The sequence below is a fragment of the Pomacea canaliculata genome, linkage group LG6 (assembly GCF_003073045.1).
Source record: "Pomacea canaliculata isolate SZHN2017 linkage group LG6, ASM307304v1, whole genome shotgun sequence".
Taxonomy (NCBI): Eukaryota; Metazoa; Mollusca; class Gastropoda; order Architaenioglossa; family Ampullariidae; genus Pomacea; species Pomacea canaliculata.
The window spans coordinates 18,806,598-18,817,906 of record NC_037595.1 but is presented as its reverse complement, the minus strand read 5'-3'; the positions used below and the strand labels follow the sequence as shown (position 1 = coordinate 18,817,906).

At 36.1% G+C, this 11,309-nt stretch overlaps 1 protein-coding gene across 5 annotated transcripts in view; it reads left to right on the top strand.

Annotated features, from left to right (window-relative positions):
* The first annotated feature begins 12 nt into the window (after positions 1–12).
* The window catches only part of LOC112565524 (protein inscuteable homolog), a 21,767-nt gene continuing 10,470 nt past the window's right edge, over positions 13–11,309 (top strand). The window contains exons 1-4 of one of the 5 annotated variants that reach the window (XM_025240978.1): positions 13–177; positions 542–640; positions 933–1,075; positions 1,516–1,579. In XM_025240978.1, the coding sequence (XP_025096763.1) occupies positions 615–640; positions 933–1,075; positions 1,516–1,579 (233 nt within the window). In that variant the 5' untranslated portion in view covers positions 13–177; positions 542–614. Of the gene's footprint in view, positions 182–201; positions 345–537; positions 641–932; positions 1,076–1,515; positions 1,580–11,309 lie in introns of those variants that run through there. The other 4 variants (XM_025240979.1, XM_025240975.1, XM_025240974.1 and 1 more) reach the window with 4 other exon arrangements.

Below are 11,309 nucleotides of genomic sequence, written 5' to 3'. Positions count from 1 at the left end.
CATGGAAACAAACTAATTGTGGATTGGAAACAGTACTCGTGACGCCAAATTTGAACCCATCAAATATTATCTTAACTATCAGAAGCATCAAACAGTATGTTAAAAATTAAATTTGCTAAAAATTTCTATGGCAATTAAAAACTGAAGCATTTCAATTTGCCCTTGAGCTTCGTTGAGGTAGGTATCTACAGTCCCACGAGCACGCTAAATATTTTTAATCGGCGCAATAATGGAAACAAAACAAAAACAAACAGAAAAGAATGTATTGGCTTATTAAGCTACAGTGTCTGTGCCAATGAACCGTTTCGCGTTTGTGCAAGTATTAGTGAACCACAATATATAATGTAAATATTGCAATGTCACCATATTAGTACAGTAACTTAAAAATCTAATAATCTTTAGTGCTAACAATAAAATTTTAGTAACATCTTCCTTACTATGGTAATGTACGTGCTTCCATACTTTCAGCTACCTGATGTATTATTGATTGTCGTAGATCGGGTGTTTTTTCAGTGTTTTAACTCTTGTCATCTTTAGGCAGGTAAACTTCAAAGATGCACTTGTGAAGCATTGAGGGCACGATAATTTTACACCTGCATCTTGACACCGGTGCCATGGATAGACTAAAGCAATTTTACAGGTATAACTGGAATTTTTTTATTTTGTGCTTGTTATTTGATTTCTTTATTAACAACAGGATTGTTGCTATTACATTTGTTGCGTGTTTCAGTAGTATTCAGATTTGGGATGAAATAAGACAAGGTAAATTTTATCTGTAATATTTTACTAAAATTTTGTCTTCAGAAAAGTAAAAGTATTAGGGGAGCAATTTGAAATCTGTAACACTTTTGTAAGTCTGTCATTGTAGCTACTTCAGTGATCCTTATTTTCATTTACATTTCTGTTTATTTATATGTTAATTTGGTTTACAGCAAAAAAGATGACTCCGTGAGACAATGGCTAACAGAGTTACGTAGTACAACTGAGAGTGAGTGTATGAGTGTTCTGCAGGTCAAGCCACTCAGGCCTAGTGACCCTTCCCCTGGTGGAGTAGAAGCAGTTAAACAACTGAAAGGTTAGACATCATACAGTCTATTTATCATGCATTCTTCCTTTATTATTTGACATAATTTATAAGAGAGCTATGTCAGCCACTACATTTATCAAGTAGTCTCCTTGACAAAAAGTACTGATGGATGAGCATAACTTGGTACCAGTTAAGGGATATTTTAAACATATATATATATAGAAAGTTTAAAGTAAATGCATGTCCTATTTTATGTACTAATAGCTCAGATAGATGTCCTTTTATTTTCCCAATTTTTTTTTTTTGTATATAGATTTATGCCCAGCATGTTTGTATACATCTTGTGTCATTGCAGTCACTTTTGTTTTAAGTTGTTTTTGAAGATTTACTAAATCTGATTATATCTTTGTGCTTTCGATGATTCCATGCGTGTATATGGTATATATGTTTGGTTACCTGCATGATTTTTTAATAATTTTTGCCTGCAGATGGTATAGATTCGCTCAGACGTGAAGCTGACAAAATTAGTGAAGACTTTTCAGAGATATTCAGGTATAAGTTTATGGTAATCGGTACACTGCTAAAAAATTACAGGAATTTTATTTGATTTAGAAATAAAGGGTTCAACTCTGACCTTCACATGTTATGTCTAGTATGAACTACTTACGAGGTCACTGCCTGTATGGCTGCAAGGCTACGGGGCATTCACTTATATGCAACAGTTTAATTGATTGTGACATGATTATGATTTTTTGCTCCAAGCTTCTCTGTTCTCTGTGGCAGTAGTTTAAAGCTCTCAGGATTTCTCATTCACCAGTTTCTAGATTTTGTCATGCTTCCTCATTTTTGTTTCCCATGGACGTTTATATCAACACGGCTTATCTATGATATAGTCCATGAATAAACAGAAAAACAGTAACTACTACTACATAATCTCTAATACTTCAGTGATGTTTTAACATGTTTATTATATTTCAATTTTTGAAGAAGTCTCCTTGGGAAGTGAGTTTCTAGAAATCCTTGGAAATTACACATCACAGAAACTTCTCATTCTGATGTCAGTCTTTCTGCATATGGAATTCCTATACACCAAAAGAGAGTGTAAATTCATGGAAATGTGTAATTGCCTCTGTACTAAAGCTATCTGTGTGTTGAGAGCAGTAACTGAGTAAGAAGAGTTTCGATACAAGCTTACAAGCTTGGAGGTGAGGGATGATGAGACCAATGATTTATGATCAAGCATGTGCATCCATCTCTCAATTTTTTTGTTCATCAGACTTACTTCAGCATGCACTATTTGATAGTCAACCATAATTTTGAAACTGTAGCCAGAAATATTCACGCGTTAATTTAAATAACTGGATAAATTTTGAATGCAAACATCAGTTATTTTGGCTGTGTTTAGTCTTCTGAAATTTTGTTAATCTTCACAGCAACAAGACTATGGTGAGGAGAATGTGCCAAAACTTAAAACATCAGGCTCAATGTTCTGTCTTTACAATAAAAAAGACTTTTCATTAAAATAAATCGATGTGTGTGCATTGACTGCAATGTACAGGTAGATAGTCTTTATGTCAGCATTATTCAAACTTGCCTTTTGCAAGCCACTTACAATAACTGCATCCATCTTTATCCATTTTCCCATCTAACGAAATAAAAATACACCAAGATGGTTGATTTTTTCCATTTTTGTATTCTTATCTCAACCCTGACAGAACTTAGCAAGAACCACATTATTTACCTGCAGCCATTTGAAAATCTTTGTTTATTCACTTACTTTTGCAGCTCAAATCCATTAGCCAGAAAAACAAGTCCCCAACTGGCAATCAGCTACATTTCTGGTCAGACTTTTACCGCTAGTTATGACCCTTGGTCTGCTTGTGCAACGATAGTGCTATTAGACAGCAATAGCTCTACTCTTCTTCATCCAGCCATTGCCTGCTTGATTACTTCTTGCTTGATGAGACGCAACATAGTGACTCATCATTGCACGGAGTGCGGTATCAGATTTCTGTGTCAGAAAACTGAATTGATTACTAAATGTAGAGCAACGAAAACATTGAGCCCAAATATCTGCAGTACATGATATCTAAAGATTTATTTACACAAGAATATAAGGTTCACCAAGAACAATAAGTCTTCTACACAAACTTCAGAAACAAACAAAACGTTAAGACATATTAACTTGTTGACTGCAAACATACTATATTCACCTTTAAAAAGTGTGCACTGAAGTCATTCTAATTACACGAGCAACCATTATATAATATACTTTCGTAATTATCCCTGCTGTACAGAAGCTGCTCATCCCGGAACGTTCGAGGTATGCTGGAAATCTGTCGAGTATTCAATGATCTTCACGGTTCGCAACTCTTCGTGATACTAGCTACTGTGTGTTTTGCACCTGAAGCATTGCTGATTACGAACTTTAATATTAGACATGCTAAAAATTATTCTCAAACACCGCGTTCTGATGTTTTCGTATCTACCCTATTTTTTTAGCAATGTGATGCCTTTCAATTTTTTTGTTCGTCTTCTCTACCCTTACAGAAAATGGGGAGGATACACATCAGAGAATGTGGGAAGCCCGAGTGTTGTTTATGTGTGTGCGCATGGTTGCACCTGTTTTTATGAACACATCATGACATACCAACTGACAATACACACAATTCATGACCTGCAAAGAATACTCCACTATCATAAGACCATTGTATGAATTGTCTTACCCATAATCTATCATTATTTTTTACATCGCTTTTGCTTTTTTGTTTTATCTTGGACTAGTGACTAGTGATTTTCGAGTCGTTCTCTCGACCCTGCTTTGTGTGCGACTCTTGTTTGGTTTCTAACATCTCGTATGATGAAATGTTCATGGATATTGGTGGGGTTTGCTTTGGCTATGGTGTGGATGGTTTGTGTTGGTTGTATGGCAGCTAAGTCCAGGTTTTAGTAGCCGTGGCGTATCCTTCCCCTGTTACAGAATCTCTGTTCATGAGCTTACGGTGCCCCTCCTTTCTGGAGTATAGGTCTGAGTGTGACCTGCCTGCTCTGTTTGCTTACTACGTTAGAGGTATGCTTGTGCATGTTAGTTGGTATTTGTTCTTATGATTTTTTTTGTAACTTGTACAAGTTGTAGTTTCTTCTTAAGTTATATGTCTTAACACGCGATTAGCTTGTAGAGTTTGGATGTCATCTGTCTAATATGCCTGTTGGTTGTATAATGATGCATTCTTTTTGTTTTTCATTTATATAAGCTAACATGTAATTTTGGTCTGTTGCAGTTTAATATTAAGACGTTCAGTATCTATTGGTTTTTTATGTCAAAGGAGTTTATATAAAAGTATATCTTTTGATTCATTTGTTTTATTTGTCCATTTCTTGGAGCTACTATTAGTTTTGTGTCTGGCTATAATTTTACGAATCCTATTTGTTGTTCTCGTTTCTCTTTCTGCTCTCTCTGATGATGCATTCTCACCTTCCTTCACAAATACTATATCTGCGCATATGCTTCACTTCAAGCTCCGATTTTTACTCTCTTGTCATGCCTAGCAGCTATGCCTAAACCAGTTCCCTCTTTTGCTAAGATTCAATGGTCAGAGGCATTAAAACTTGTTTTCATTATTTGGATTTATTTTACTTATCCTTGATGTGTTGTTTAAGTATACAGTGTAAACCGTGTCTAAACCCAGTGCTTAGTATACTGTCTGTGGAGTAGTTAGGAGCGAACTGCTTTGATGTCTGCTTAGTAGTGCCTTATGAAAACCTGTCCCTGCACTCCCACACACCTGATTTTTTACGGAAAGTACCAAACACAGAAGGATGAGCATTGCCTAACATGTTTTGCCTCACACAGTGAATCATTTAGCTGACGCCTGTGGCATTTCTTTTAGAAAAGAGTGTTAAGAGACTTGGAATAGTCAGGAAAAGACTGATAAGTGTGTATTTCAATGTAACTGGTTGGATAAGATTTTAGTTCAGTATGCATGTTTATATACATATACATATTTTTTAACAACATTTTATTACATACCACCATCTGCAAACATACCACCAGTCAAGCATGTCAAAAGCATCAGACAGCAAGATGGGTGCATCTCTGGTAGCTTTTTTATGGACTTTACATCCATAGTCCTGCTGAGACAACTCATGCAGTCATGGCAGCAGAGGCGCAATAGCACTTCATCGTTTGGCCTGTGATGCACACTTGCCAACAAGGTATCATCACCAGAGGTAAAAGCTGCTGATTATCCTTACTTTAATAAATAGATAATAATTTACAGTAAACGGTAATATTCATACCATTAATAGCACTACTGTGCATTACTGCCAATAGACCGTCCCAAATTTTGTTTCTTCTTTAGCGCATTATGAAAAATTAGTGAATAAATTCATCATTTATCAAACGTCAAATTTAAAGATGATCAAATTTACATAGTAGTGTTGTTAGAAAGACTGCTTCTTGCTATATTTGATAATCCAGTTGAGCTCATTACTCTAAATTGACAGGATACCTCGACTGTGAAGCTTTGTAATGTTCAGCTGCTCGAACAACAGGATCTGTACTTAATAGTTGCCTGGTAATGTCAAACAGAGAGGAAATGAATTATAATCAGACTGTTATTTTCATAAACTCCTTCTAAATAGTGCAATCTATTTAAAATAGAATATCTAGATGCCCTAGGTGAAACTATCCCCCCGTTTACGTTGCTATAATTCTTAACCCAACCAATTATAACTTGATATTTTTCCTTGGGGTTGTTTTCTTGCATTTCTTCCAATATATCATTATATTATAAATGCTTGATTTTGCAGGCTGCCTTCTTGAAAATCTGTGATGTGTGTGCACAAGTGAAATAGACGCCAGGATCTTAGCAGCTCAATATATCCACACGCTTATGGGTCATTCCTTTATCCTCTCAATAAAGATGAAATTTTTACTATGATATTGCCATTTCAATTCATTATTATGTTTCTCCTAGTCAGTACCTTCTGCCAAACTGGAATCTGCAACATTACGCACGCTAGCAAACGCAATTTCTTATCTATCTAACAGCAAACGTTATTCTTCAATACATTTTAGATTCTGCAAGTTGGCCATTCAACCCCAGAATACTGCAAAATGTCAATTTGATGATTAAATGTTGTTGACTGAAGAGCACGTAAATCTAATGCAAAATAACTTCTATATGATGCAATTTTCCGATCTCGTTTGGTCAGATTATCTTTAACATCTGCACAAGCCAAACTTCAACAGACTTCCATACATTTACATTTAAATGTAACAGATGAGATCTCATTTTTTGTTCATTTCACTGTTAAGTTTGATAAGAATTTATTAATTATCTTTTGAATATATTACCACTGAGCAAGAACCACAAACAATACATCTTTAATTTTCTTCCAACTTCAAAAAGTCAATATGATCTTGCATATTTTGAGTCCACATTTGTTCCCCAGTAAATTTTCATTTGGTCATTTTTTCTTTGTGGCACACATCTGGACCAAAATTTAACAAAATCTGTAGCATTGATTATTAAACATGGTAAACGGTCTTGTCTTGTCTTTAAATTAGTGTTTCTAGTTGCAGCTGCTGTTGGAAAGCAAGTGTAATGTTATTATATAAATTGTGAGATATTCAATTACAGTGACATATATCATAGGTAGTGATGCAATCAGATTTTTGGCTGTATTCACAATTTTTCCGAGCTTATCCTGCTATCCTGTCTTCACCCCGATATCGAAATATTATCTCACATCGCTACAGTATTTTTTTGCTTTTGTTTTTTTGTGTGTTTTTTTTTTTTTTTGTTGTAAGAATACCTCACACCAGCAGGAATTATTAGCACTGGTATCGGATTTTAACTTTTTTAAAAAAAACACCTTAGCACTTTCTCAAGTTTTAAAAAAAAAATCATCTTGCCCTTCTTTTTCCTATCCTATATCTCATCATTTTATATCTAACATAATCATAACATTGATAACATGATCATGTTCAATGTAAGCTTGTGAATGAAGATTACAGCAGAAATTGTCTAAGACTTCGAAATCATGTGGTTAATTTTTAAAAACTTGTCAGTAAGCTATAGCTATATTCATGGTTCTTAATCCAGTATTCTTGAACATTAATGCAGTTCTTTAATGCCCAAACAGCTCTGAACGTCCATGATAGCAATGTCAATAGACCAGTCAAGAATCAGATCCTGTTTGTCATGACTGGTTCTTCTGCTTTTTAATCACCTATGTTGTAAGAAGACATCACTTAATATTTTTAAAATTATTTACATATAAAAGAAAGAAAAAACTACCTTTGCATCATTGTGCTCAGTTCTTCCCTTCAGGTGATGTTGACCATTAAATATTTCATTTATAGATATCTTTCTCACTGCCCTAACTGCATCTTTTGGCGTATCACTTTTCCTGTTCTGGAGTAATAAACATGAATTATGATATCACAACCCTAGCATTGTCAGTTTTCTCAGTTCATACTTGCATAATATAATATGTGGATTGAGAGAGATACTACTAGAAGTGAAACTGCTGGACAAATGTTTTTTTTTTTAATTTTTGTAAAGCCTGTATACATAGGTTTGCAAAAGTTATCCGGTTATAAATCCTGTTATTAGTATTCAGAGTGCCCACTAAACTTAAATACACATAAGATTGTTACGAGAGACTTTGCTATCTCTGACCACCAAAACTGAACAGGGCAGCTAGTTTACCGCACTCGCAAATGGCTGGATTGCAATTACATCCTAGCGAAAGGACGGCACAGCAAGAATTATTATGATCTGAACATCAGAAACGCCATTTCTGTGTAGTCTCACAATCCAGAACCAGAAACAGAGCACGTCGCCCTTGTCGTCATCTCTTGACTAGCCGCTTGCTCGCTCGACCTAGACGCTCACCATGACACTAGGAGACAAAACTGCTCAGAGGCTACATATGGATGTGCTAACACAATACTGAGTATTAGTGTCGTACTGCTCCATTCGTACGTTAACACAATTCGAAACAATCTCCTCTACACTATTGCATATAATTTCTAACATTCAACAGTCTTATATGAGCTCATCCATGTCTTTCTTCTTTTAACAATATCTCGTCTTACTTCTTATTCCACATTTGATTAGACACAAAACTGGACATTCCGCTCTTGTATCACCAGTTATTCTCTAGTCTGCCCAATTACAATTCTTAAATACAATACTTCTCGAACCTAATAGTTTTGCCCACAAGAAAATAAGTGCTATATCATAACTAATGCGACGTATTCTGCCCTTTTTAAGTGTCAACTGTGACATAACATCTGACATTGCGCTCACAAAAAACAAAATCGCAAATGTAGAATCAACTATTTTATTAGCTCTCGTATCAGTAACTACCGTTTCTTTTATACATTCATTTTTTCATCCTATGTTCTATTTATGGACTGTTTCTCGAATCAGACGTCACAGCGAAGTAATTCTTAGTTCCTCCTTCATATCCGCAGTTCGTCTCATGCGATACTGCATAACAAAAGAATGGAAGTAAACCGGAACACTAACTATGATCGTCTATGCCTCATGTTTTATATTAATCTAAATCAATTAAACACGGAAAGCATATTCACATCTAAATTGCTCGTAAAACATAATAACTAGCGAATAATACAATCAAGAAGATCGTAAGAGCACACATGAATAATCGTCTTTTATCTGTACGTCACTTAATTCGCTGATTTATTTTTCTACGTTTGAATGACATTTACACGCATTATCTGATTCTCCCACATACTTTAATTGATTCTATTATAATTTATTGTGCTACGAAGTGCGCAAAAAACGCATAGCACAGCTATACGCGCACACAAACGAGCCTGCTACCGCTTCCGACAAGTAATCATCTGATGCTTCTTAATACACACACATCTGCTACGTCTATACACTAACCACGTGTGCACTCCACTCGCGTCCGGTTTACACGTCACATCACGGTAACCACACGATTGCCTAAACTTGCGGCCTACGGATTTAGCTCGGAACACACGCGAACGAATACAGACACACACCAGATGCGCACATTATTACCTCTCACGCACCCCCTCAGCCTATATATGCGTCAGATTCCACCTGTCACCCACTGATCATACAGTCTAAATTATGATGGAAAAGGATCAACACCCACATTATCTCCTGTTCGAGCGTGCTAAAGCCACAGCCTTGGTCTTTTTCTTGCTGATCTGCAGTCTATTTTGGTTTCCACGACCTCCCTTTTTTTGAGCAGTGCACTCGTCTGACAGAGTCACTTCCACGAATTGTTTGATTGTCAAGGCATCTCTTGCTCTGTACTGGCAAAGCCACAGATGGAAGATATTGCTTATCGTCTCAAAACCATCCACTATGCTGTACATTGTGACTGCATGCCAAGACTTTACAATATAAAGTGTCTGCACGAAAGTGTGCTTGAACCTAAGCCAACCAAGTATCAATGTAGTCATACTATACAAGAAAGCGTCGTCACAAAACCTATGTACCATCATTACAGACAATGAATAAATTCTATAGTATCTCTGATGATAACAATTAAATTATCTTTAAGGAAGTAACGTGTGTGTCTTCTACAACGAGCCAGAACCCTCTCTCTGTCACTATAACTGCGATTTTAACAAAAAGGTAGGCTGGGATTCTCGCCTGTTCTTCAGTATACGAAATGCAATTATCAAGTTCATTTATGACATGACAGTTCATCGCTGTTTACCCCATCGTTAATTAACAACTCGGAAGTGGTGTGCTAGTGGTTCATAATCCACCACTGCTTACCCGCGCTCTCATACTCAGGCAACTCACAGGGGTCAGTTAGATACAATTATCCAAAAAAAATTGCAATCTTCCACTTGTATTTCCTCTAGCGATTCGCTTGCACGCATGCGCGTACACACACACCTCTCACACACGCACGCAGCCTATACATGTGTGCCATGCCTAGAATATATTTCAACGATGTCTATATAGCACTCATGTGTACCGCTTCTGGTCATGACATGATGCATATGTTAGTTTAACTACATATCCTAACTAGAATTTAGGGGCTATTTAATGTGGGGTTTTAGTGTATTTTATTTTTTTTTTTGGTTAAGACCCCCGATCCGTGAACAACATAATACTCGTCTGTGTCCTAATTTAGTAGATTACACGTGAAATATTCCGTTTTTCTTGCTGGTATTCTATGAGGGTTGTGCGTGGACCTGCGCGCTCTGAACTTAGTAGTTATTCATGAAATCTATATGCCAAAAACACGAGCAGCTCTCAGAACCTACGCCAACGTTGAACTCGCCATGATATGACTCTATCGCTCCACTCGTGTTACTCACCTTAATGAACTGATCACCACAAACAAACACGAACAAAATGGAACCATGTTCACTTCTCAAAGGAATAAAAATACTCCAGCATGACAAAGTCAATTTTCTACTTAGATATTATAAAATACTCCACAACCATATACTGTCGCAATTATTTAAATGGACTACAAAAAGAAATTACATTCAGCATATGATGAAAAGAGAATATTAACTATTTAAATGTACAGTACGTTATATTACACAAAAATTGAATATCATTAATACCGGAAATAACCTCTTTAAGATTATTTTCATCCTGTCACCGATTACTTGTTCGTCAACATTCTTAATATGAAAGGCGCCATCATTTAACCCTCGTTTCCAACGAGTTGATTGCGGAGAATGTCATAATTATATCTCTCTACACAGAGTCCCAATTCGTCTACTTTCATCTCTGAGCCATCTTTTAGAAATAGTACGGCTGTACACACATCCAGGCCAGTTGTTGACGCATCTCCGCTCATCCTCAGATTCCATGTGCTAAAGACATCTCCCTGATCTCCAGAACACAGTACCATCTCCGGATTCGCAATGACTTCACGCAATTTTCCTCAAGCTTTATCAAGGCACACGTTACGACTTCCCAGTATACCGACTAATAATACATCACACTAGACAGCAAGAACGCAAATCAGTGTTCGGCGCGGACGCACAAAGTTTTTCCAGGAAATACGACTTGAGCCAGAATACACTACACGATACAAAAGAGAAGCGCTAATTAACAATATATTAGAATGTATGAAATGCATTGAAATGATGCAATGAAGGATTTATTCACTTCTACATTTTCCAGATCATTTAAAATTATCTCCATGTTATCATCCACCTAGACATACCCTATTATATCTTAATTGATCCATTTACTGCTCTACACTGAAAATAAATGAGCAAACTATTTTATAA